Below are 26,313 nucleotides of genomic sequence, written 5' to 3'. Positions count from 1 at the left end.
GAGGACAGTGGCATAGCTCAGTCAACATGTCATGAAGGTGGGTGACTATTGCTTCCACTGTTTTGTTTTGTTTCAATTCCTAGGAATAGAGTTTTCAAACGTACAAAAGTTACCCAGTAGTCTTTCTAATGATTTCACTTATTTATATTATATTAAAAGTAGTAGTAGTGATGACGTGAGGATCTAACTTTCGAGGCTGCTATGCAGAGCTCCTCATAATCCAGGGCCTATCTACCTTAGTGTGGCACACCTTTGCTGAAACATTGATCAAGTACTGCTATGTACCAGATACTGTAAAAACCATAAAAGTTGCCATTGGCTGAGCATTTACAGCACGCCATGTGCTGTATCAGGTGCTTTGTAGACATTATCAAATTTCACTCTCACAACACCTTCTGTGGTAGCTAGCACCGTTCCCATTTACATAGGAAGAAACTGAGGCCCAGAGAAGTGAGATCAATTTCACACACAAGAGTCAGAACCTCGATCTGTCTGACTCTGATATTCAGGCACTTAAGTACTTTACCACACTGTTACTCTTCCTGGGCTGGAGGCTCCGAAAGAAACAAACAGAAATAGCAAGATGTTAGCCAGTTGGGCGAGAGATTTAAGAAAACAAGAAGTGACAGTGCAATGTAAGAATATTTTAGCAGAAAAATATGCTGGAGGCTTTGGGAGCAGAGGGGAATGTCTGGGAGACCTTAACAGGCAAGATGAGATCTGAATTTTGAAGGATTGTGCAGACCTCCCAACCTCCTCTTTCACTTCTCTGTCCTCCAGACAAAATTGGTTCACCCACTGCATGTCACAGGGAATGCTTCCTTTCCCCTGCGCCTTTGCCCATTCCGTGTGTTCTGCTTGGATTCTACTCCTGCTTACAGCTCACCTGGGTCATCTTCTTCCTTCAAAGCTTAGCTCGTGGCATACCTTCCTCCAAGAATTCTTTTCTTTCTTTCTTTCTCTCTTTCTCTCTTTTTCTCTCTCTCTTTCTTTCTCTTTCCTTTCTCCTTCCTTCTTTCCTTCCTTCCTTCCATCTTTCCTCCCTTCCTTCCTTCCTTTCTCTCTCTCTTCCCTCCCTCCCTCTCCCCTTCCTTCCTTCCTTCCTTCCTTCCTTCCTTCCTTCCTTCCTTCCTTCCTTCTTTCCTTCCCTCCCTCCCTCCCTCCCTCCCTCCCTCCCTCCTTCCTTCCTTCCTTCTTTCATGAGTCTTGCTCTATCGCCCAGTCTGGAGTGCAGTGGTGAAATCTCGCTTCACTGCAAACTCCACCTCCCAGGTTCAAGTGATTCTTGTGCCTCAGCCTCCTGAGTAGCTGGGATTACAGGCGCACCCCACCATACCTGGCTACTTTTTGTATTTTTAGTAGAGATGGGGTTTCACCATGTTGGCCACGCTGGTGTCAAACTCCTGACCTCAAGTGATCTGCCTGCCTCGGCCTCCCAAAGTGCTGTGATTACAGGCGTGAGCCACCGCACCTGGCCCAATAAGTCTTTTTCTACCTATCTGCTTCATGCTTTGCTCTCCCTCCTCTGAACCTCCCTCATGTTTACGATGGTCACACTCAACTCTTTTGGCACTTGGAGCAAAGCCATCTTTTTATTTTTAATCACTTATAATTTCTTACCCCTAACTAAACAGTACATTTCTTAAGGGCAATGAATTTCTCATATTGTTTTGAATTCTAACAAACATCACTCCTCACATGCAATTGAGTGTTTAATAGCAATGGCATTGATTTAGCACCTACCATGTGCCAACCCCTTGGCAAATATTAAATGTAATCCTTATGATAACCTTGCAAGGTAGATGTTATTATCTTCCTTTAGCAGCAAGGTTAAGTCACTTTACTGTCACCACACAGTTGGCAAATGGCAGAGCTGGGATTTGAATTCAGGTCATCTGGATCTAGAGCCCAAACTCTTTGCTATGCTGTGTTTTCTGTGTCTTAGAATATGAACTTCAGGCTGGGCATAGTGGCTCCCGCCTGTAATCCCAGCACTTTGGGAGGCCGAGGTGGGCAGATCACAAGGTCAGGAGTTCGAGACCAGCCTGGCAAATATGGTGAAATCCCATCTCTACTAAAAATACAAAAATTAGCTGGGCATGGTGGCGCTCGCCTGTATTCTCAGCTACTCAGGAGGTGGGGGCAGAAGAATCGCTTGAACCCAGGAGGCAGAGGTTGCAGTGAGCCAAGATCGCGCCACTGCACTCCAGCCTGGATGACAGAGCGAGACTCTATCTCAAAAAAGAAAAAAAAAAAAAAAATGAACTTCAGTAAACCTAAGTGCTGTAGGTTCCCAGACAACAGAGTAATCTGAAACATCAGCTCAGAGGTGCTTCAAATCAGGTAAAAGCTAGTTGTCTGAGACTCAGGTCTATTTTAAATCCTAAACAATGAGATTAGGATTTAAATATTTAAAGAAATAGGAATATTTGAAGTATGAATAATGAAAATAACAAAGATAAATAAATGGAATAAACATTAAAAAATTTAAGTCTCAAAAATGAATACTGAGGTGTAACTCAGAAGCTACAAAGTAGCTGCTATGTAGGATGAACAAGTGTAGAGATAAAAGGTACAACATGAGGACTACAGTTAATAGAATTGTGTTAGGGATTTTTGTTCAATAAGTAGATTTTAGCAGCTTTTGCCACAAAAAGTAACTAAGTAACAGTAAGTAATAATGATTCAAAAAGCAAATACTTGAGGTTGGAATGAAAAAAAACAGACCACTTGGGAATAGTTAAATTTTGGTCTGTACTTGTATAGTATATATAAATCAAGGCTGATGAGATAGGGGATATATTAATTTGCTTCACTATAGTGGCAATTTTGCTACATATATGCATCCCATAAGGGTCATGTTGCAAACATCAGTTATACACAGTAAAATTTATTTGAAAAAAATAAACACAGAAACTAGAGAAATCTTAGACACGTGGCCCAACTCTCCACTTTTATAGACAGGTGCACTGAGGCTCAGAGAAGAGAAGGGAATTATCCAAGACCATTTGCAGCCAGAAGGAGGGGTTCAAACAGACTAAAGAAGGAGCAGCTTCTCTTTTGGTAGAGGAGAGACGTGTTGCCCAAAGTTTCAGGGAAATCAAAGAAACTTTGAGATGATAGAATATACAGCTTCCAATTGCATGTATTTTTCCCTCCTAATACTTCACAAAAAGTCCAAATGCAAATCCCAGATCTGGACATCACAATGTTTACACTTGGTGGTAACTGAATTGTGCACATGATTGGTATAGCGAAGCAGCAACTGAATGTGGAACTAAACAAAGGTCCAACTAGCAGTCCTGCTGGAAGGACAGATGGTTTTAGGGACTAAGATAGACAGTGCACATCTGTTCTACAGTTAGAGTCTGCCCAACTTTATGGCAATTGCTCTATGTCATAAACACACTGAATGGTGCCTATTCACCTTCTGTTCCTCCAAAATTTCCCATCAAATACATACTATTGTCATACTTCTTTCCATTGCTTGTAATATTAACCCTCCAAAATAATTAGGAAAGATTAGTAACCGAGAAACCCAGCTGACAATATTGCTTTATCCTTTATGCTCTTGGTGTCAAGATTTTAGAAGCAAATTTAAATGTAAGAATTTAGGATAATGTACAGAAAGAAAATAACTGTAAGTCATTCTGATTTGAAAAGCAAAAACTTGAGATCGGCATGCAAGAGTCACGCTGTGTGGCAATAGTTCACTTTTGGTTTCTATATGTAGAGCGTGTAAAAATCAAGGCTGTTATAATCCAAATCTATTTCTCACTTGGGATATTTCTCCTTAACATTCTCCTCAATTCAGACCTTATAAAAACAGAGGCAGAAATCTTCATTTATTTTTCCTTAGGTTTATGTAGGATATTAACTTGAAGGAACTTTCATGTCTATTTTCTTATTGTTCCTGGCTATAGCATTTTGATGAATGAGCAGAGCGAGAGAGCTGTTAGTTTATCCATAAATCAACAAAATAAATGGAACACCAAACCCTGATTCCTAGGCTCAATCTGAACCTCCCCTATACCACACGGCACTTCCCCATCTCCCCAACAGTTTCAATTCCAAGCTGATTTCCTTTTCTACATAGCAGGTTTTACGTGTTTTCCCCTCATGCTAGCTGATGTATATTCAACAATTTTAAATAAATCCATAAGATAGCTTAAGAAAAACTTGATCAAAAGGAACGATGGTCTGAAAATCACTCACCAACTTTCGAAACAAAGCTGAAAAATTGTGGCTATTAGGCTTATTGCTTTTTTTTCTACATATAATAAAGAGGTTATTGAATTTTATGATGTTATTTGAATATAATTCAATGATTAGCTTTTATAGAACTCAATTGAAATGGGTTAGTTGAAAAAATGCAGCAATCAGAACTTTGTGTGTGTGTGTGTGTGTGTGTGTATTTGGCACTAGATGGTGGTGAATGGCTCACATTTATATATCTTAGTAGAAGATCTAGTAGTGTGGTAAAGAATAACAGAAAAATTCAAGAAAGAAGAAAGAAAAGCCATTATTTAAAAATAGACACACATAGCAATAGTTGTGAAACCACAGAATTATAGCTAAAATGTATAGAAGTGGTTTTAATTTCTATTTTTTGGTGAAAGTCTCTTTTGATGCAGGGATATTTTTTCTTGTTCCTACTGCAAAGATGTGAGAAACATTTCATGGTATCAAAAACAGATGTTCATGAGGGAAACTGCGGTAAAAATGGATCAACAGAGTCTTGTATATGTTTATCAGTGTCGTCACAAATAAAAGAGCAGCAATTTGGGCATCAAATAGATACCTCCTGAAGTACGCCTATCCAGCGGGGTGGGGGACATAGTTTTCAGAATATGTGAGTATTAGTTTTCTAGGACTGCTGTAACAAATTATCACAAGCAGGATGGATTAAAACTAGCAACATTGATTCTCTCATAATTCTGGAATTCTGTCCAAAATCAAGGTGTTAGCAGGGCTGTGAGCCCATCAGACTCTACAGGAGAATTTGCCTTTGCCTTTTCAAGCTTCTGGTGGCTGCTGGTAGATATTCCTTGACTGTGGCCTCATCACTCCAATCTCTGCTTAAGTGGTCACATTGCCTCCTCTTCCTTTGTGTATCTTCTCCCTGGTGTGTGTTTCTCTCTCAAAACTCCCCCTTGTGAGGGAGGATATTTGTGGATGCATGTGATTATACTGAGAACTCACTTAAATAATGCCAGATAAGGGCCTCTTCTAAAGATACTTCACTTAACCACAAATTCTGCCATATAAAGCAGAACCCACTGGTCCCAGGGATTTGACATGGGATCTTTGGGGCTCCATTTTTTAACCTACCACAATGTGCTTATGGTAAACCATATGGTAGGGCCTCTGACTGGTCATTACTCATGCTGTTAGCTACAAATTTTGAGCATGTCTAATGAATAACTTCTCTGACTGAACTTACTCGAGATATGAGAATCATTGTGTCCTAGTGCATTGGTGTGAAAGAGAGGAGGTGGTCTCAGTATGAGCCATCGAATCAGAGCCCCACAGTGTCTCCTATAACATGATGTTCCGTGATTCTTTCTTATTGGGTTGCATTTGCAACAGGGACAGAAGTAGGCCCTCAAGAGTGGATGACTAATGCATATGATATCCTTGAGATTTACAGATATTCTAGAGTAGTGGTTGAGAGGATGAAACATCAGTAAGTGGACAGTAAGGGCAATTCATGCAAATGTCTAAAGTCCAAATAACCGCATTTTGGGACTTTATGCATTTAATTATTTGAATTAAAAAAGTCAGTGAAGTGAGGATGAGTGTAAGCTACTAGTGTTGAGATGCTGGATAATATGATGGGGACAGGAAGTTAAGGGTGAGTTCATACCATCTATGCACTTGATGCCTGAGAATAACTACCATGGTTAGAGCCAGTGCGTACTTTTGTTGTTCTAGAAGTTGTCTCTACATGGTATATTTTCTTTTTAAAAAATCCCTTTGTTTGCATGTATCAGAGATTATTCTACTCTAGTCCCCACTGGCCATTCCCTTTAAATATGGAATGTGGGCAGGGTGCGGTGGCTCACACCTGTAATCCCAGCACTTTGGGAGGCCAAGGTGGGTGGATTACCTGAGGTCAGGATTTCGAGACCAGCTTGGCCAACATGGTGAAACCCCGTCTCCACTGAAAATACAAAAATTAGCCTGGTGTGGTGGCACACGCCTGTAATCCCAGCTAATTGGGAGGCTGAGGCAGGAGAATTGCTTGAGTCCAGGAGGTGGAGGTTACAGTGAGCTGAGATCGTGCCACTGCACTCCAGCCTGGCCAACAGAGTGAGACTCTGTCTCAGAAAAAAAAAAAAAGGAATGTGGAATTAGGAGTCATCTGCTACTTGTAAATTGTGCAGCTTTGAAATAATTACTTCCCTTCTCTTGTTTTCAATGCACTCATCTGTAAACTGGGAAACTGTGTAAATATCAATCCGAGGGTTAAGTGTGTCTATCAAATGCAACAACACATGAGAAAGTGCACTTTAAACTGTCCTTACATAAATGTTATTATAGTCATCATATTATATGGCTATGCTGCCTGGTATTTTGTCTTCGGCATTCAGTCTAGGGCTTGGTTGCTAAGTTCTTGTATTTTTCAAATATGTAAGTATTTTTTCTTTCCACCAGGTTATTTGGTGTTCAGTGGCATGAACTATGTATTATATATGTTTCTTGTATCCACTTTCTCTGTAAGAGACCCAGTGTCACTGGGTCAATGCAAGAGCTCAGCAAGTTCTTATCTGAAGAGAGAGAAAAACCTTGGCTGTGACATGTGAGACTTAGACACTTGCTCTTTACTCTATGGTAAAGTTCTCAAACAATGATGTGCAAAGGTCATACCCAAGGAGCTTGTAAAAAAATGATACAATGACCATGGCTTGGCTTCAACCCAATAATAGTAGACATGGGACAGGTCCAGGGATCTGTATTTTAAAACGAAATAAAATAGTATGGTTTATTATTAATTATGTTTAGAGTGTCTCATTTTATAAAAAGTAAAAACTCACCAAAAAATAAAGAAAGGAAACAAAACCTGTGACTTGATAGCCACCGATCTTGAGCAAGAAGTCATATTAGGTAAATTTTAAAGAATAAAAGTATGTCCATCATTTGGATATATGCCTTCATGCCCCTTAATGGAAATTTTCTTTTTCTGTAACTCTGGTATAGTGCCTTATCATTTGTATATAGGCATTGATAATGATACAAGGTGTGAATTACACACTCATTCATCCTGGGCAGATACCATGTTTGTTCCTTGATGGTGGATATTACCCTTATGTGCAACTCTTGTCTTTCCAATTGACAGTTTGCCTGAAACTTTCATCAACTTTCATAATTTAGTTGCTGTCTCATGTTAGTTGCAGTTATTGTGGTCAAGTAACCCATATGATTCCACTTGAAGCTGTGGTTCATTTTAAGTAGATTCTGAATTCCTTCTCTCTCTCTTTCAAGAGACTAGATTTGGATTGATATTTTATTTTTATTATTATTACTGTTTTTGAGACAGAGTCTCACTGTGTTGCCCAGGCTGGAGTGCAATGACATGAACTCAGCTCACTGCAACCTCTGCCTCCCAGGTTCAAATGATTCTCCCACCTCAGCCTCCTGAGCAGCTGACATCACAGGCACGAACCACTACACCCAGCTAATTTCTGTATTTTTAGTAGAGATGGGGTTTCACCATGTTGGCCAGGCTGGTCTGGAACTCCTGACCTCAAGTGATCTGCCTGCCTCAATCTCCCAAAGTGCTGGGATTACAGGTATGAGACACTGTGCCCTGCTGTATTGATATTTTTATCACACACCCCAGGTGATTCTGAGCAGGCATTGTGAGAAGCACTGAACTAGGAGCAGACAAGGAGCCAATTTTTCAGATTTCTCTGTAGCAGATAAGCTCCATTTGTTTAACTAGAAGAGAGGTGGTGACTTAAAAGAAAGGATAATGGCCAGACGTGGTGGGTCACGCCTCTAATCCCAGCACTTTGAGAGGCTGAGGCAGGCGGATCACAAGGTCAGAAGTTTGATACCAGCCTGGGCAACAGAGTGAAACCCCGTCTCTACTAAAAATACAAAAAAACAAAATTAGCCGGACGTGATGGCAGGCGCCTGTAATCCCAGCTACTTGGGAGGCTGAGGCAGAATCGCTTGAATCGCTTGACCCTGGAAGGCGGCGGTTGCAGTGAGCCGAGATTGCACCACGGCACACCAGCCTGGGCAACAGCATGAGACTCCGTCTCAAAAAAAAAAAAAAAAAAAAAAAAGAAAGAAAGGATAAGGATAACATAAAGTATGCAATAAAAGCTGTTCCTGGATGGGAGGAAATTGAACGTTCATTTGAAGCATGTCCCAGGAGTTTGATTTTGGAGCAGAGTTGAACATGGTGCCAACATTCTCAGCAGACATGCTGGAAGATCCAGTACCTGCTGTGTATCAGCCCCTGCACTAGGTACTGGACATGGTTGCCTCATTTATTTCTGGTCATCGGCTCTCATGCCCTGCACCCAGCTGGTGCCAACAGATGCCTGACATTCATGTGATTGATTATATTTTACTTGATAGAATAGGTGTTTATATGTTGATCTTGGTAACCAAATGATATTGCCATTCTAAAATCATTTCTGAGATCTGATGTAACTACTTAAACATTTGGGGTATACAGTAGAACTATTTATAAAGACACGGATGGCAGATAAAGATTTTAGACTCAGAACGTCTCCTACTAGGATTTTAAAATCTGATTTTGCATGTTACAGAGAAGATTATTTTTTAAGTTATCTCTGTTGGGTTTAGAATAACAATTATGTGGATGAAGGTGAGTATTATTCCCACCAACCAAGCCCTTGGTAATCCATGGCTTGGGGAAATGAAAAAGTCAGGACACACCATCTTTTAATTGCCGTGAACCACAGTAGCCAGCCAGTAAGATCACAGAGCTCCTGGTGCTTCTGCTGGCTGCTAACAGACATGCCATAATTTTAATAACAGTTAGAGATATTTATAGCTGGAAGGGACCCCGGAGGTCATTTTGCCTAACTCATTTCATATTGGGCCCAGAAGAGTAAAGTGACTTTCCCACGGCCACATGACTGGTTCGCGGCAAGGGCCAGGGCCCCTCTCTACTGGTGTTCCTCCACTCCACAGGCTTCTCAGTCAGGAGGAGCACCAGCATTTATTGACTGTGATTTATGTGACATCCAGTTATAAGGGAATAGGAATTCTGTTTCCAAGGGCATATAGTCAATAGCAGATGAATAAAGACATGAAAACTCTTTCAAAAAGGGCATGAAAACCAGCATAAAGTAGACTAGGATGAGATTGAAGTAAAGGGAGTGTAAGTTAAGGTGTAAATGCTGGCACCACTAAGTGAGAGAGAGATCGTCAGTCATGGGGTGATTCTGTACTGCATGCCAGTTAAAGGAAGGCTTTGCTTTGAGAATATCAGACTCAGAAAGTGGGGGATTGGTGTGTGGATAAAGGGAGAGGAGAGAGAACCTGCAAGCACCTCAGAATGTGTTAAATTGGAACTTACATTAAGTCTTGAGTTACTTGTCTGCCTGGATCGTTTTTCAGCCAGGAGATCTTTGACTGTATGCTTCACTCTCACGCCTTGATACACTCGTTTGCTGTGGTCTCCTGGGACTTAAGCAAATGGAATAGTCACAACAAATGTGGATGGAATCATTAGGTTAACCTCCCATAGGACGTATTTAGGGGCTGATCATTGTGATGTCATTTTCTTGACAGAATGCTAGAATTCTTGGATTTGAAGTGGCTTTGATAGAGTGGCTTCAATGGAGCCCAGTCTCCTAATCTTTGATAGAGACTCATCTAAGCTCTACAAGTGACAGAAACACCGTTCCATCATCTACACAACAGCTCTTCAAAGTCCCTTCCTTGAACTCTGATTTGTCAAGATTTACTCTGTCAAGGTTTACAATTTATGCTTTAATCACAAGACCAAGGATTGGCTGCAACTTGGAATGATGCTTCTAAATGCATGAGGTAGAAGTTAGATTTGTATGAGTCAGGTTACAGCATAACAGTATTCTTGCCCTACTATACCTGCTGGGAGTGAGCAGGTCAACAGGAGTTTTAAGAAGATAATGTTCTTAGGAAGAAAGTTGTTTGTTATTGGTTTACTGCACGAAATAAATATGTTTTGTTTTTGAAAATCGATGATTCAACATGAGGAGTTACTGCTTTGAAATAAGGCAGAGGATAAATAAGGAATCATTCATTCATTTAACAGATATTTATTGAGCACTTACTATATTCACTTACTGAAGACATTGTAGTGCTTGGTAATTTACATGTATTACTTCATCTGATCTGTTTTACAGATGAGGAAACTGAGGTCTGGGACTAAATTATTTGCAAGGTCTCATAGCTGCTTATGAGCAATAGAGCTGGAATCCAGACTTAGGTCAGTTTGTAGTATCAACAACCAGAAAAATTTGCTGTTTTCATCATGAGGGAATTACAGAGAGATAACAGACTATAGAGAAAAACATTTCTCCAAAGTTCTAAAATTGATAGCATTGCTTCTAGGCATAGTGAGAACCTTATTACTGAGGATGGTGAGGAAATAATAAGAGAATCTTTTGTTTGGCCTATTCTAGAAAATGTTTATGCACCGAATTAGTGGTTCTACTAGAGGAATTCTAAGATGTTTTCTAACTCTATAATTGTTGTTCTGTAGTAGGTTAGATAACTTCCATTTAATTAAAATTAAATCCATTATAGTTGAGGTGTTGCTGGCTTACCAGCAAATTCAGCTGGTGCAGAACTCAGTATCAGTGTATGTGGCAGAATATAAAAACAAATGTATGTATGAGGCACATAACCAAAATTAATCTCTAATCTGGTTGAATTTGTAGATAGTCTAGAATGTATTTCATTTATAAGTCAAATTGCATTGTAAAAAGAATGAAAGGAAGGAAGAAAGGAAATGAAAGCTACAACCAGAAGTAGTATGGTGCATTGGAGGAAAGAGGTTGCTGGTAATCACAACTACACATTAGTCACTAGCTTGGAACAATAATAATCTCTCAGTTCCATTTTCCTCATGTGTAAAATGGGTATGATCACCTCTTCTTAGCTGTCTTCAGAGGATCAGAAGGCAAAAATAGGACATACATGTGAAAATTCCTTGAAAACTAACAAGCTTCATACAAAACACCAATACAAAATGAAGAAGAAAAATCCAGGTTCCAAGACAATGTATTATTTAATTCAAGTAAAGCCACATGCAGCCTTATTTCAGCAAAACAAAGTTATTTGAATCATCATTTGGGTCTAATTTTGACAGGATTTGATCTATATATGTTATAATTAAAGAAGCTTGAAATACTTCTTTGAAATCAGCTTCAAATTTAAAGCTTACTGACCTTATGATTGTTCCAAAGGAATCTAAATGTTGCTTCCAGAATTGTGTGTGATGCTCTACTTTTGGAAAATCCTAAGGCCACATTGTTTTATCGATTATTTATTGAGTGTTTTCTGTGTGTCAGAACTGGGGATACAAAAGAACATGGCTATCTAGTGGGGAGAGAAATACTTTAAAATAAAATAATTGTGATGCAGACGTGCTAACTGCAAGAACAGAAATATACCTAGGATAGTCAGAGAAACCCAGAACGTATCACTTCCTTGTAGAGGGGAGAGAGACTCAGGGAAGGCAAGGTGATACCTGAGTTGGGGTTTAAAGTCAGGTAGGGTGTGTGTGGTGATGGCAAAATAGGCAGGAAGACAGCACAGGCAAAGTCCTGGAGGCAAGGACAGAAAGAGGAAGTGGCAGGAAGTGAGGCTGGGGAAATGAGTAGGGGTCAATTATGATGTTTCTGGTATAGGGAAAAGTTTGGAATGCATCCTGTAGGCAATGCGCCATTGGGGGCTTTTAAGAAAGAGAGTGATGTTGGTTTCATTTGCATTTTAGATCGACTTTTCTGGCAGCTGAGAGGAAGGTGGTTTTGAGAATCACAAAGCTGCAGGAAGATCAGTCAGGAGCGTTCTAGAAAAATCCAGACAAGAGCTAATGGGGTCTGAGTAGTGGTGGATGGGAGGGCAAGGATCAGACAGGTTTGAACATTATTTAAACATGAGAGAGAAGAAGATTCAAAGGTGAAGCTCAAGTTTGCACCATGGAATTGCTCTCAGTACGTAAGTTTCAGAACCATCGTGATGTGGATGTAATGAAACCAAGAAAGAGGATGAAATCCCTTAGGGGAGTGATTGAAAAATAAAGTCACATGGTGGCACACATAGAAAAGAATAATGAGTACCTGGCATACTGGGGTAAACAGGCCAGTCTACTTCCAAGAGCTGAGAGGATCAGTATCTTTGTAATGCCTATAACACTGATTTCCAACACACAGGTTTGGAAGCTCTGGACTAAATGATTAAAGATGGAAGCCTGGGGAACAGTCACATTTGAATGGTTGTCAGAGGAGGAGAGGAGAACCCTATGAAGAAGATATGGGAAGACTAATTGGAGAAGAAACAGGAAAAACCAGGGGCATAAGGCATCCTAGAAATCTGGGGAAGAGATTTCAAGAAAGAAATAAAAAATAGTCAGAGGCAACAGAGTAGTTCAGGAAGATAAGGACAGAAAAACATCTCTTGCTTTCATTTCAGTGGTTGGCATTGAGCTTACCAAGAGAAATTCAGAAGTGTGGGGTGGCTGGAAGGCAGATAATGATGTCAATGGAGGAGGTAGACACAGGAAGGGGAGACTATTTCTTGAAGTTTGAATGAAAAAGGAAAACAAGAGATTGAGTGATAATTAGAGAGAATTATGGTGTCAAGGAGAGGTTTGCTTATGTTCTTATATCTATTTATGCACTTATGAGTGGGAGAGAGTTGAAAATATTTGAACAGGACAGAGGGAAGGCTAAAGGCTTAGAAGAGAGGGACAAAATGATGGAAAGAGGTCTTGAAAAGGCAGAAAGAAATTAAGGCCAAGGGCACAAATTGACCCTCAACTTCTGAGACTGAAGTACAGAAAGTCAGGGTGTGGGTGGGATGGTGGTACGGCCAGTGACTATGACGGCTCTAGTGCATACCAAGCAGACTGGTGTAGGAGAGCAACTCCAAACCAGGCAGAACCAGGCAGAACCAGGCAGGGGTCAAAGCCAGACAGACAAGTCAAAGAATATACATTGGTCATTCTCAAATGTGATCCCTGGACCAGCAGCATCAGCATTGACTAGGAACTTGCTAGAAACGCAAATTCTCAGACCCTACTCCAAATGTACCGAATCAGAAACCCTAGGGTGGGGCCTAGCCTTCCAGGTGATTCTGATGCTCTCTGACATTGGAGAACCACAGATATACATATGAGTAAGGCCTTTAGAAGGTTCCTGTGGAGGTGGGGTGGTCAACTCTAATCTACACAGTCCTGGCTGAGCAAGGTGGGGAGTATCTGACTTACTAAGGTCGGTGTGGACTTAGCTCTGGGAAGGAGGAGGGCCTGGGAGTTGAGGAGGTACAGGCTGGATCCTTTGTGTATTTGCAGACTGTCTCTGCTTTAGTTTTTTTTTTTTTTTTTTTAAGTGCTTTTTAATTGATGATTTTAATCTGAATTAGCAATCTATACTTTATGTGTATGCCAAAAAGCCTAGGGGAAATACACCTATTCTAAATAAGTTTAACAAATAACCACATGGTGATTAATAGAGGAATAAAGTTCATGAGATGGCAAATATCCAGATGAAAACTTCTGAAGTTTTGTCATAAAACAATCAGTCTTATGTACCAGTTGGCACCGACTTAGTGCAAAGCATGGGGCTATATGCCACAGGGGATGCAAAATAACTTTAGAACATATAGCAGATGTCCTCAAAGAGATCTTATTTTAGTGAGAGAAATCAGACATTCACGTGTGAAAGAGCAGGGGAGGGGGAAGAGTACACTTTGGATTGTTGATGAAAGTTTTGTGGGAAGGGATGCGACAGGCTGGATTGAGAAGCATGTGGACAGGTTAGGAGGAAGAACAGCCTTGTAGACAGCAGGCATCTGTGAGCAAGAACAAAGAGGCAGAAAGCAGAAATGATGTGTGCAGGGGTAAGGAATGAGTACAGTTGGAGATACTAGATTTAAGTGCCATATAGATGTAATTGCATTTCAAATGGGTATCTCCAGCCCAGACGCAGACTTTAGTCTTGGATATCCATCTATGCTTGGATGTCTAGTAGACATCTCAAACTCCACACGTCCAAATATGAACTCCATTCTTCCTTTCCACATTTGTTTTATCTGAAACTTTTCCTGTCTCAGTTGATGGCAGCCCGTCTTTGGAGTCACTCAGTCCCAAAGCTATAGAGTCATTCTAAGCTCCTCTCTCTCATCTTTCACAGTCTATTCTTTAGCAATTCCTGATGGTGCTACCTACAAAATATATCTGGAGTCTGCTGACTTTTCTTTACTCCTCCGCTAATATCCAGGCTCCATCCACTGCAATTTCTATAATAATGCAGCAGCCTTCCAACTGGTTTTCCTGCTTCCACCTTCACCCTGCCCTGGTCTAGTTGCAACACAGTAGACAGGGTGATCCTTGGAAAAAGCAAGTTCAACTGTGTCACTGCTCTGCTCTAAACCCTACAGTGGTCCACCATGACACTCACAGGAAGAACCGAAGTCCTCATAATGACTTTACATGACCCTGTTCCCTGAAACAGGGTTTCATCTCCTAAGACTCATCTCCTTGCTTACTGTACCCCAGCGTTTCCGAAGTGCCCCAAGCACACTTCTGCCTTAAGACTTTTGCACTGGCTGTCTCTACGGTCTGGAGTACTCTTTTCCCCATTATCCACATGGTTAAATGCTTTTGTCTCCTTCAAGTCTTGGCTCAAATGTCATCTTCTCAAGGAGAACATACTTGAAGTTGCATCCTCCCCAGAAAATGTTACTGATCCCCTTACTCTACTCTAGTTTTTCTGTCTATGCTGCACTTGCCACTCTATTATGTCCTATGTCGTTTCCTTATGGAGTACATTTATTATTGTGTGTCTGCTTCTTGCTAGAATGTAAGCTCCACAAAGTGGGGGCTTTGCCTGTTTTTACTCATGGATGCATCCCAAGTGCTAGTGCCTGGAACACAGGAAGCTTTCAGTAAATATGTGTTGAAAACGTTTGTTTTTGGTTGAAAATAATGGACATCTTAAAGGTCTAAAAAGTTGGCTGCAAAAATTTACAGTTTATGTTGTAAGGTATGGAAACCACTAAATTTTTTGGACAGAAGAGTATTATGGCTCTTATATCTTTTAGAAGTTCAGTCTGAGGGTAGATTCAAGAATGGGCTGGGGATGAGAAAACCGAGAGGGTGGGAAATGGTAAAATGGAGGTTAGCCAGAAACACTGGAAATGACAAGGAAAGGACATATTTAAGAGACCTTTCAAGGGAAAAGACACACGCACACGCACACACACCACACACACGCACACACACCATGCACGCAAACACACACACACGCACACAAACCACACACACGCACACACACCACGCATGCAAACACACGCACACACACGCACGCGCACACACCACACACGCGCACACACACGCACGTGCACACACCACACATGCACACACATGAACACACACGCACACACGCACACACCATGCACGCAAACACACACATGCAAACACACACACACACGCACACACATGAACACACACACAGGCACACACACCATGCGCGCACACACATGCAAACACACACATGCACACACACATGCATCCACACACCACACACACACGTGCACACACCACACGCACACACACGAACACACACATGCACACACATGCACACGCCTATGCACACGCACGCACACATGCGCACACACGCACATGCATGCTCACACACATGCATGCGCACACACGTGTACGTGCGCACACGTGCATACACACGCACACACATGCACACCCACATGCACATATGCGCACACACGCGCACACACATGCGTGTACACACACGCACGTGCAGACACATGCACACATGTGCACACACGTGCGCACACGCACGCATATGCATGTGCACACACTCGCACACATGCACACACACATGCGCGCACACACACACCAAAAAACAGTGCTATGATGAATAACAGAAGTCAAGAAGGTCGGGGAAAGAGTCAGTTTTGACGGGGGAAGAAGAATGCAGTTTTTAGTATGGTGACTTTGAGGTTGTGGTGACATGAAAAAATAAAAAATGAAAATATCCTGGAGGTATGAGAACCTGGACCTGGTAAAAACTGTACATCTAAGAAGCATCTTTAGAATTATGGTAATTGAAGCTAAGAAAGTAAAGTTCTCCAAGGAAGACTTTGTAGCAAGAGAAGAGTAGAAATTCAAGCCTGAAGCCTTGGGAAATGCTACCATTCTGCTACCCAGGGGAAGAGGGGACAGAGAAACTTCAAGGGGGAGGCGTGCAGGGAGGAGAGACCAGAAATGTAGAAATGTACCAGAGTAGTAGCATCAGGAAAATGAGAGAAAGAGCGTTAGAGAGAAAGGAATAATCAGTGGTGTCAAGTATCTGGTATTTAGTAGGTGCTCAATAAATACTTATGAAATAAAATAAATGCCTTAGAGAAGTTGAGGAAAACAAAGGTAAGAAAGACTGTGGAGTCTGGAAAGGTGAAGGTCTTTAGAAAAATGGGAAAGAGCAGTTTCCTAAGAGGTGAGGGTGAAATCTTTCTCTGGGATTTCATGGGAGTTCGGGTAGTAACAAACCAGGACTGATGGGATAACCGAGCTCTGAAGCAGGGGTACAGGCAAGTGAGTGCTTACATTTTGCAGCAGCACAAAAGGTGAATTAAAGTAAATTCGAACAAAGCAATGGAAACTGGTACAAATTCTTTAAAATATGTTGAGTATTCTTCATATTTTTGAGAATTCTGAAAGTTTCATAATCTATCCTACCTCCCACCTTTTTTTTTTTTTTTTTTTTTTTTTTTTTTTGGAGAGGAATGATATTTAGAGTTTAAAAATTTCACCAGGATTCCTACTTCGAAACATTTTTTCCCTTGTGCATTGTGTCTATTTAAAGAATCCACACCTGCATACACCAGGAGAGCTTAAGAGTTTTTATTCAAATACTCTAGATACAAACTTACATTCAGGTCAGTTGTTAAGAAAACAAAGACATGTGCTTCCGGAAAGAAAACACAGGCAAATTTAATAGGAATCAACTCATCCTTTAGAATTTGGAAAAAGATGTTTTTGTTTTTGTTTTTTTTTTGCACTGTAGGACTGTGTTTGTGTCCATGCAACAAATTGTCTCAGTCACGTCATGTCCTTCTTCTCATTTACTTTAATGATGAAGAATTTGGTCCATAGTAGATTTAATGGTGATGTTACCTTAAGATTGTTTTTCAAAATTAAACATTTTCTCCATCAAATCAAACACATATTCTGAAATCAATTTATCATTTAAAATGCAGGTGATTTTTAAACTGTTTTAGTTATTAATTATCAAATACACTTATGGCACTTAAGTCACCTTCTTATTTTACTATTTTTGATGACATTCTCTGAGGTACCTGTTACTGTTTTTAAATTATTTAATGTTTTTAAGCAGGTGTTTGTGACTTTATGTAAGGGAATAAAGAGATAGTTCAAACAAAGAAAAAGAAAGAAAAAGCAAAATCATCCCATAACTTTAGAAATAAAGAATTTATATTCTGAGTTACGTGATGGACAATGACACAATTAAGATGGTAGAGAATGTCTCTCTGAATTATAGTCCCTCGTGACACTGGAATGTAGCTACACTGTCATTCAAGACAGAGTAGAATTAAAATCCTGAATGGGTCATTGGTGGATGGATCTATGTTTGACCATTCTCTGCCTGTCAGGGAAATGCCAAGAATCAGGTCCTGGACAGTGCAATGGCAATATAGTGTGTTGGGTCAGCGTCTGGCTCAGGTACCAGCTCTGGTGCTGGGGGCATCCCTTATTAAGCAGAAAATAATACACATTATGAAACCTTTTGTTTTGTTTTGTTTTGTTTTGAGATGGAGTCTCGCTCTGTCACCAGGCTGGAGTGCAGTGGCACGATCTCAGCTCACTGCAACCTCCACCTCCTGGGTTCAAGCGATTCTCCTGCCTCAGCCTCCGGAGTAGCTGTAGGCATGTGCCACCACACCTAATTTTTGTGTTTTTAGTAGAGATGGCGTTTCACCATGTTGGCCAGGATGTTTTCGATCTCTTGACCTCACGATCTGCTCACCTCAGCCTCCCAAAGTGCTGAGATTACAGGCATGAGCCACTGCACCTGGCCTATTTATGAAGTCTTAAACTTAAAATAAAGACCAACTTTTAAAGATGCAAGGTCAAATCAGTTAACATATTAGGATTTTTTGACGTTTGATTTGCCCACACCATAGGTATCCACAAACCCCTCCCAATGTACCTTCATAGTTGAATCCAATACCCAAAGAAGGTGTGATTAACACCTTGTAAAAAAAGCTGTACTCCAATGTTCATTGCAGCATTATTCACAATAACGAAGATACGGAGACAACCTAAACAGCCATCTGTTGATGGATGAATAAAGAAATATGATGTCTCTGTGTGTGTGTGTGTGTGTGTGTGTGTGTGTGTGTATGAATATATAAAATTCAGACTTAAAAAGAAGGAGATCCTGCCATGTGCCACAACTTGGTTGGAAGTGGAGGACATTATGCTGAGTGAAACAAGCCAGACACGGAAAGAAAAATATTGCATGTGCAATCTAGGGGAACAAAAGGTCAAATATATAAAGAATAAAACTGGTCACCATAGGTAGGATTGGGGTTGGGGAGGAAATGAGATATAGATCAGAAAATACAAAGTAGCCAATATATAGGATGAAAGTCTAGAGATTTAATGTACAACACAAGGACTATCGTTAAGAACATTGCAGTGCATTAGGGATTTTTGTAAGTAAGTAGATTTTAGATGCTCTTGTCACAAAAAAGTAACTAAGTGACATGATAGATGTATTCATCTGTTTCACTGTAGTAACCATCTTTACTATCTGTATGTATATAATAACATGCTGTGAATCTCAAGTATACACAATATAATTTATTAATTTTAAAAATTGCCACAGTTATGCTGCAGAAGATAGATGCTCTTAGGGCTCTTTCTATCTTCTTATCTTTTGAGTTCAGACTTTGAAGAATTATGGCATTTAAAAATATTAATTTTTCTTTTAAGGTACTTTACAAGGCATATTTGAAATGTTCCCGCTGTCATCATTTGTTAACATTTAAAGTGATGACTTTTTCAATCTTAGATTTGTTCCTGAACAGGTGGGCTTTGCTCACTGTTGACCATTCACATTTGTATCCCAGAATGAACAACTGGGGAAAGATCTATATGCAGTTTGAATTCATGAAATAACAGCTCAGACTCTTCCTTATCATATGTAAATAGAATGACCTTGCTTCTTAGCCTTAAAAGTCGAAAGCAAGATGCATGAATAAAAGATGTTTCAGGTTCTATATGAATGTGAATTCTTCTTCTGCACTTTCTCTATAGTTGAGAGCTTACTGAAAATTGTTAACATAAAATTTCACTATATATTGAAAAGAATGCTTTGATATTCAAGTCCTCATTTTATGAAAATAATGTTCAATTGAGTTGATCTTTCAGAATATCTCTGTAAACTCTATGAAGCAAAACAAAATCTAACAGTTAGTAATTAAATGTAACTAGAATTAGGAAAATGTTACCAAGAGTTCTAAATAGCTAGTCCTTGATCTATGTTTTATATTTTTATATGTTCTAGGCCAGAGTTAGGAGATTTCTCCTTAATCTTTGTTTTATGTTATGACTTTGTGTTATCAAAAATAAAAATTAGGATTAAAGTTTTTTAAAATTATGATAATTTGACGTTGACTTACCACTTTCCATTCTGGATGTTTCTGGTGGATTTTCTTCTTACAGCAGTGCAGAATTTCTTGTGAGTGGTGTTCACTCCTTGGTAAGGGGTCCTGGTCTCCTAGAAAGCTCAGCCTGACCCTGGTGGGAAAGCCTTCTACACACGGTAGTGATACTTCTGAAATGTCTTGCTCTAGATTTGATTAAATGCAAATCCTTTGGTGTGTGTTTCTCTACAATTTGCATCCTCAATGTAGATGATATATGAAGGTAGTTTTCCCCTTCCATGAAGATTTTGATTCCCCACGAACGAGTTTCCATTAGGAACAAACTCTCTTAAAAGTTTATTATGAAAACAAGGAATCTCTTATTTCTTTTATGATTAACAGTGGAATTTTCCATCCTCTTTAATTTGGAGTTAGATTTTAAAAATAATATGTATGTGTATATGTATGTATGCAAAAGCCTATATTTGCCAGTAGATACTATGCCTGTAATACTTAGGTTATGGGTACATGATTTTATCTTTCAGGTGGAGATGAAAATTCTAGGAAAATGTTTTCAATTAGGAATAGGAATGACAATTAATGTCACTTTAATACAATTAGTTTGCCTTTTTATTATGTCTAAAACATACATACATGATGTATAGCTGAGGTCCCTAATCCTATTAGTACATCAGAATCAATTGTGAAACTGGTTAATAATACCTTTGTCCAGCTCCTGCTGCTGTGGAATTCAGAATCTTTTGAAGTAGGACCTGAATAGTTATGTTTCAAAACAAGCTTTCTCATTTTTAAAAAAAGAGTCTTTCTGATACATAGTCAGTGTTGTCAGCTCTCCTGGAGCAAAAAATTTTTAAAAACCAATTTTTAGGTACTTTCTGACATTCCTCTCATTCATCTTCAACTACTCACAATTGCTGCTTAACCTAATTTTGGTTCTACCTCCCAGTCCTAAATAGAGTTAGAGTTCCTGGACATGTTCCTAGGCATTCTAGATTTGTACAACACGTGGCATTTCAGGACTTCCAGTGGGTATCATCTAGTGGTTCTCAAGCTTAGCTGTGCCTCTGGTACTCTTGCCCTATGTCAGACCAATGGACTCTAGAATCAAAATATGTTCTAGAGACTCTAGAGTCTTGGAGACTGGTTGAGGGGTTTTGGAAAAGTCCAAACTATTTTCACAATAAAAGTAGTTGGTCATTTGCCTTCTATTCTCCCATTCTCTCATGAAGGTACAGGGGAGTTTTCTAGAGAAAACTCAGCGATATCACAACAGATTGTGATATCTGATATTGGAGAAGCAGATATGAAAATCCAGCTGTTTTCTATGAAGTTAGTCATTAAGAAAGTTTGCAAAAATGCAAAGCAGTTCAACTCTTCTCATTCAATCTTTGTTTTGGTTTTGTAAAACATATTTTTAAAATAAAAGTTTATTTATGTTAAAATGTAATGATTTATTATTGTTTTTAAATGAATCGTTTTAAAATTCTTAGTTTTGATTTTTATTAAATAATGTGGCTATAACTCATATTAAGTAAAAAAGCTCTTGGGGTCCTCAATAATTTATAGGAGAGTAAAGGAGTCCTGAAACAGGAATGTTTGAGAACTGCTTCTCAAGAAGAACATCTGTAGTTTAAATGAACTTCTAGGGCATTCTAATGCACAAATCTGAAGGTGTGTGCACTTCTCTTTCTAATGCACAAATCTGAAGGTGTCTGCACTTGTGGTTTCCGCATTTATACAAGAATACCAAAATACATTTGTCTCAATTTCCCAGCTTCCTGTACCTGTTTCCCTCACTCCTTTAAGCAAATGAGAAGAAAAGGAAAGTGTGGTCACGCTGACCCGGCAGCCACCAAGATTTGTATTTTTTTCCAAGCAGGGGAGCCCCAACAGTTCTTGCTAACTCTTCATACCAAGAGCTCTATATTCAAATGAAACATAACATGATTAAGTGAACTAGTTGCAGTTGCTTTGTAGATACCTAGGAACCATGTGGATTCTTCTAAACACTGTGCTTTTAAAAGAGGTTAGAACTTTTTAAACCTTTCAAGCAGCAAAGGAAACCATTTAAAAACAGATATGACTCCCCCTTGCTGATAGAATAAAGGCGAACCTTCACAGCATGGCACCTAAGGCTCTCTGTGACCTGGTCCCATCTTACCTTTCTACCTCATCTGTGCTTGCTTCCTTCCAGGCAGCCTGTGCCCTGGTGCAGGTTTTTCGTAGTGTGGTCTTGGGCCACCTGCCTCAGAATCACCTGCAATGCTTATAAAATTCAGTCTATCCCAGATTGACCGAATCAGAATATCTGGTTATCACACCAGATAACGTGTTTCAAGCAAGTCAGATTAGTGGCAAGATTAAAGCACTACACATCTTTCAAGATTCAGCACAACTACCTTCTCCACGTAGATTGTCATTTGCTTGTATATTCACCAAGATTGAGTTAATAGCCCATTTCACGGTGCTCCTTGGGTGAATCTCTGTGATGGAACTGATTTCATGCTGCTTCCCATTCTTGTCAGTGGTTTGCATATCCATCCCCCAGCTCCAACTGTATTGTCCCTTTCTCTCTTTTCTTCTCTATAGTCCCACAACACTTCAATATGTTTATGGTGCTGTGCACATAGTAGGGCCCCAGTGAGGGCCAGCCATGCCGAACCCTCCGCAGAATGCATCAGAGATGATGGTTTCTGGGTAAGCAGCAATATATAAATGATAAAGTATATCAAGGAGGAGTCCATTATTTTTCGCGGTAAAGAAACACAACCATGAGAACAGTAGGCCCACCTTATCCACAGGGGATATGTTCCAAGACCCCCAGTGGATTCCTGAAACCATAGATGGTACCAAATCCCATATACACTATTTTTTTTTCTTATACATATATGTCTATGGTGAAGTTGAATTGACAAATTAGGCACAGTAAGAGATTAACAATAATAAGTGATTATAGCAATGTACTATAATAAAAGTTATATGAATGTGGTCTCCATCTCTCTTTCAAAATATAATGTTTTTGGACTGCAGTTGACTATGGGTAACTGAAATCTTGGAAAGCCAAACTGTGGATAAGGAGGAATTACTGCATAATATTTGTCTTTCCACAAACCAAACGGAGCACTGAAGAGTTTATACCCATCTCCCTGTGGGTGGACTATGTCTGAAATTCAAAGACGTAGTGAAGTTTGATGTAGAAATATTTAGTGCCCCTTAGAAGCATTTGAGAGATGAGATGTCATTGGAAGAGCTGAAGTGCATTGAAACTGAGAAATTGATTTGCAATAAACACTTGCCTGTTCTTCAAAATACCCTCTAACACATGTGCTACATTTGCTTAGATGCAATTACTTACTCCAAATTGATTACACACAATTAAATATATTTCTTAAAGATTGTTTTCTTATATCAAGGACACAAGTCTTCCACAGGACTAGGGGGATGGTTTCTGCTGGATGCATGTGGCTTTGGCTGTTTACTTCAGTTGCTGAGGGATTCAAAAGCCTGGTACCTGTGTTATCAGGTGGGTTGCCGGGTCATAGCAAGGTCTGATGATGGTCTGGGGCACCCTGTTAAGAAGGAGGGAAAACAAGGGTAAGTTTGGGTAGAATAAACACAGATCTACAGAGCAGAGAAATGATTGGTAGTTTCCCCTTTATCTTGTATTGGGAACACCCCTCAGATACTCCAAACCACAACGTTTCTGTATCAGCCTCCTTATTCATTCCAGGACTGGGCACCTGCTCTGTGGGTTGGGTAGCTCCTGATGACTTGGCAGGGGTTTTGTCGACAAGTTTGCTAAAAGGCAGATACAATGAAGGTAAAAGTGTGGAGGGCAGGTGTGAGGGACCCTGAAGCAGGCACACCAAGGTGGGAACCAAGGCACCTTCTGTTTCCCTTATCCTGCCTTTGTTCTAAGGCTTCCCTATTTCCCAGGCCTATCTATACGGGCAGTGGAAGGAGCAGGTAGGGCTGCTCAGTGGTGTGGGCTGATGCTATGCTCCACTGGCACAGTGCATGGGGGCCCAGGTGCAGGTGAGACAGGATCCATGAGGAGGCAGAGGAGAAATGTACTGGCGACACAAGAGATGCCCCCAAATGGAAAACAGAATGGGCATGAAAAAGTACATGCCCACCGGGCCTAATGGGATCCTCACATGCAGATGCAAGTTTTTCTCCTCCCTACACTGGAGAGATGTGGAGAGTTGCTTGACTCAGGCACCCCCGAAGAGGTTGCTGTGTCTGCTCCAGTGACGCAAACTCAAGTTTCTGGGTCTGCTCTGTTGACCACATGCTTCTTTGGGGGGTTGCACAGTGACCTCTGGTGAAGCATGAGCAGAGAGAATAGGCTTGTCCACCACGGTTTGCATGGAAAAGTTAAGATGGCTTGAGGACAGAGCCACTGGCTGACCTGGGGTACAGCAAAGGGCAGGAAAGGTGCCAGAGAGGTTACTCCAGGCCAACTAAACTGTTACTTAAAGGAATCTGCCCTGGGATTTGGAATGGGATGATCTGGGCACTTACCATCTGGATCTTTCTACGTGTGGTCAGTTTTGTGGCCACAAGCTTTCCCTTGAATCTGGAAACAGCTATCTTGCAAATACTATGGCATCTGGGCATATGGAAGCTCAGTTGGAGAATATAATATGGATGAGAGACTGTTTCCACTGGAAGGGGCACTCGAGATCCGACAACTTATATTCCTCGGTTTACATGGGAGAAAACCCAGTCCTAGTTCTGCTGGATCAGAGTAAATCACCAACACTGGGGAAATGGTTAAATTGACCCTGGCATTTTGTTTGGTTACATTGGAGCTACAGACATTCGGGGGTCTAGAGGCCCCAGCTGAGGGGTATGGCTTTGGTGGTAAGATATGCTCCAGGGAGTGGCTGGCCCATAACCATGGGTGAGGATGGATGAAATGGGCTGGGGAAGCCTTTGGGATGCAGTTATTCTACTTCTCAGGCTGCACCATTTTGTGACACCCAATGTGCCCTCCAGAAAGCAATGAGAGTGCTGAAACTATTTATTTGGGACAGGGAAGAAGGCTGGATTTATTTCTGAGCAGTGTGTAGGGCCTTGGTCCATCAGCCTCACACTTAGAGAAATCAGTCAGTTCCCCAAGCCTATTCCCAGAATTCAGGAGAGAAGGAGTTTTAGAGATTGGTGAAAAAGCTGAGTGAGCTGGGCTAGTGGTCTTAAAGGTGAATGCCTGCCTGGTCATTTCTCTCTCGACTCTAATATTTCTTCCTTTGGTAAAGGCTCTGCCTCTGGGTCCTTTAACTACGGTGACATGAGGGAAAGAAGTAGAGATACTAGGGACAAAAATAAACCCTCTTTCCAACTATAAGTTAGTCCTGGATTATCAAAAATACCAGGATTTTAGAATCATAAGTTTCCTATATATTCAGTTATACATACATATATACACATACACATATGTATACACACATAAATGTATATACGACATATGGGTACATGTGTGTATGTGTATATATGTATAACTGTATATAATATGCATAGTGTACATACATATACACATGTATATATGTATAATTTAATACGACAGTTGAAGATTTTGACTCTGTAAGTCAAGAAACAGGTTTAAGTAGTTTTATTGAAATAGGATTTTGGGCTGGGCATGGTGGCTCATGCCTGTAATCCTAGCACTTTGAGAGACCGAGACGGGCGGATCACTTGAGCCAGGAGTCGAGACCAGCCTGACCAACATGGTGAAAACCTGTCTCTGCTAAAAATACAAAAATTAGCTGGGCGTGGTGGTGCACACCTGTAGTCCCAGCTACTCAGGAGGCTGAGGCAGGAGAATAGCTTGAACCTAGGTGGTGGAGGTTGCAGTGAGCCGAGATCACACCATTGCATTCCAGCCTGGGTGACAGAGCGAGACTCTGTCTCAAAACAACAACAACAGTAAAATAGCAACAACAACGACGACGACAAAACAAACAAAGTAGGGATTTTCTTTCACATATGAGGTGCATTTTTGATAATCCAGGACTAGCTCATATGAGGTGCAGGGCAGCAAGCTGGCCAAAGGGTAGGAGACCCTGGCCAGATGTGTTGTGCTCACCCACTCTGCAACAATGTGACATTGTAAATAGCTGACCCCTTGTGTCCACAAACTTCTCATCACTCCACAATTGCAGAGTGACTGTGTTTGTTAGTGTCATTATTATGTAACCTATGGGCAATGGTACTGGTGGTGTAACATGAAATAGTACCAAGGTCCCAGATGTTAGATTCAAATGTTATGGCTTGCTAAAGACAGCTTTTACAATCTTTTAATTCTGCTAGAGTTTTAGCAAACATGTCTGGGTAAAAGAGCTAGCCAAGTCCATTCAGGGATTCTTGCTTTCTGGCTGGAGGCTTGGCTTGAAGCCTGACTTGAGCACA

At 40.5% G+C, this 26,313-nt stretch overlaps 1 protein-coding gene across 1 annotated transcript in view; it reads right to left on the bottom strand.

Annotated features, from left to right (window-relative positions):
• C13H11orf53 (chromosome 13 C11orf53 homolog) overlaps positions 1-20,053 on the bottom strand; it is a 40,331-nt gene extending 20,278 nt beyond the window's left edge. The window contains exons 1-2 of the mRNA XM_031936667.1: positions 19,918-20,053; positions 9,563-9,672 (exon numbers count right to left, since the gene is read on the bottom strand). Coding sequence (XP_031792527.1) covers positions 9,563-9,672; positions 19,918-19,927 — 120 coding nt within the window. The 5' untranslated portion in view covers positions 19,928-20,053. The remainder of the gene's footprint in view (positions 1-9,562; positions 9,673-19,917) is intronic.
• Between the last annotated feature and the right edge of the window lie 6,260 nt (positions 20,054-26,313).

This window comes from Piliocolobus tephrosceles, chromosome 13 (assembly GCF_002776525.5).
Source record: "Piliocolobus tephrosceles isolate RC106 chromosome 13, ASM277652v3, whole genome shotgun sequence".
Classification (NCBI taxonomy): Eukaryota; Metazoa; Chordata; class Mammalia; order Primates; family Cercopithecidae; genus Piliocolobus; species Piliocolobus tephrosceles.
This window is presented reverse-complemented; position numbering and strand designations above follow the sequence as displayed.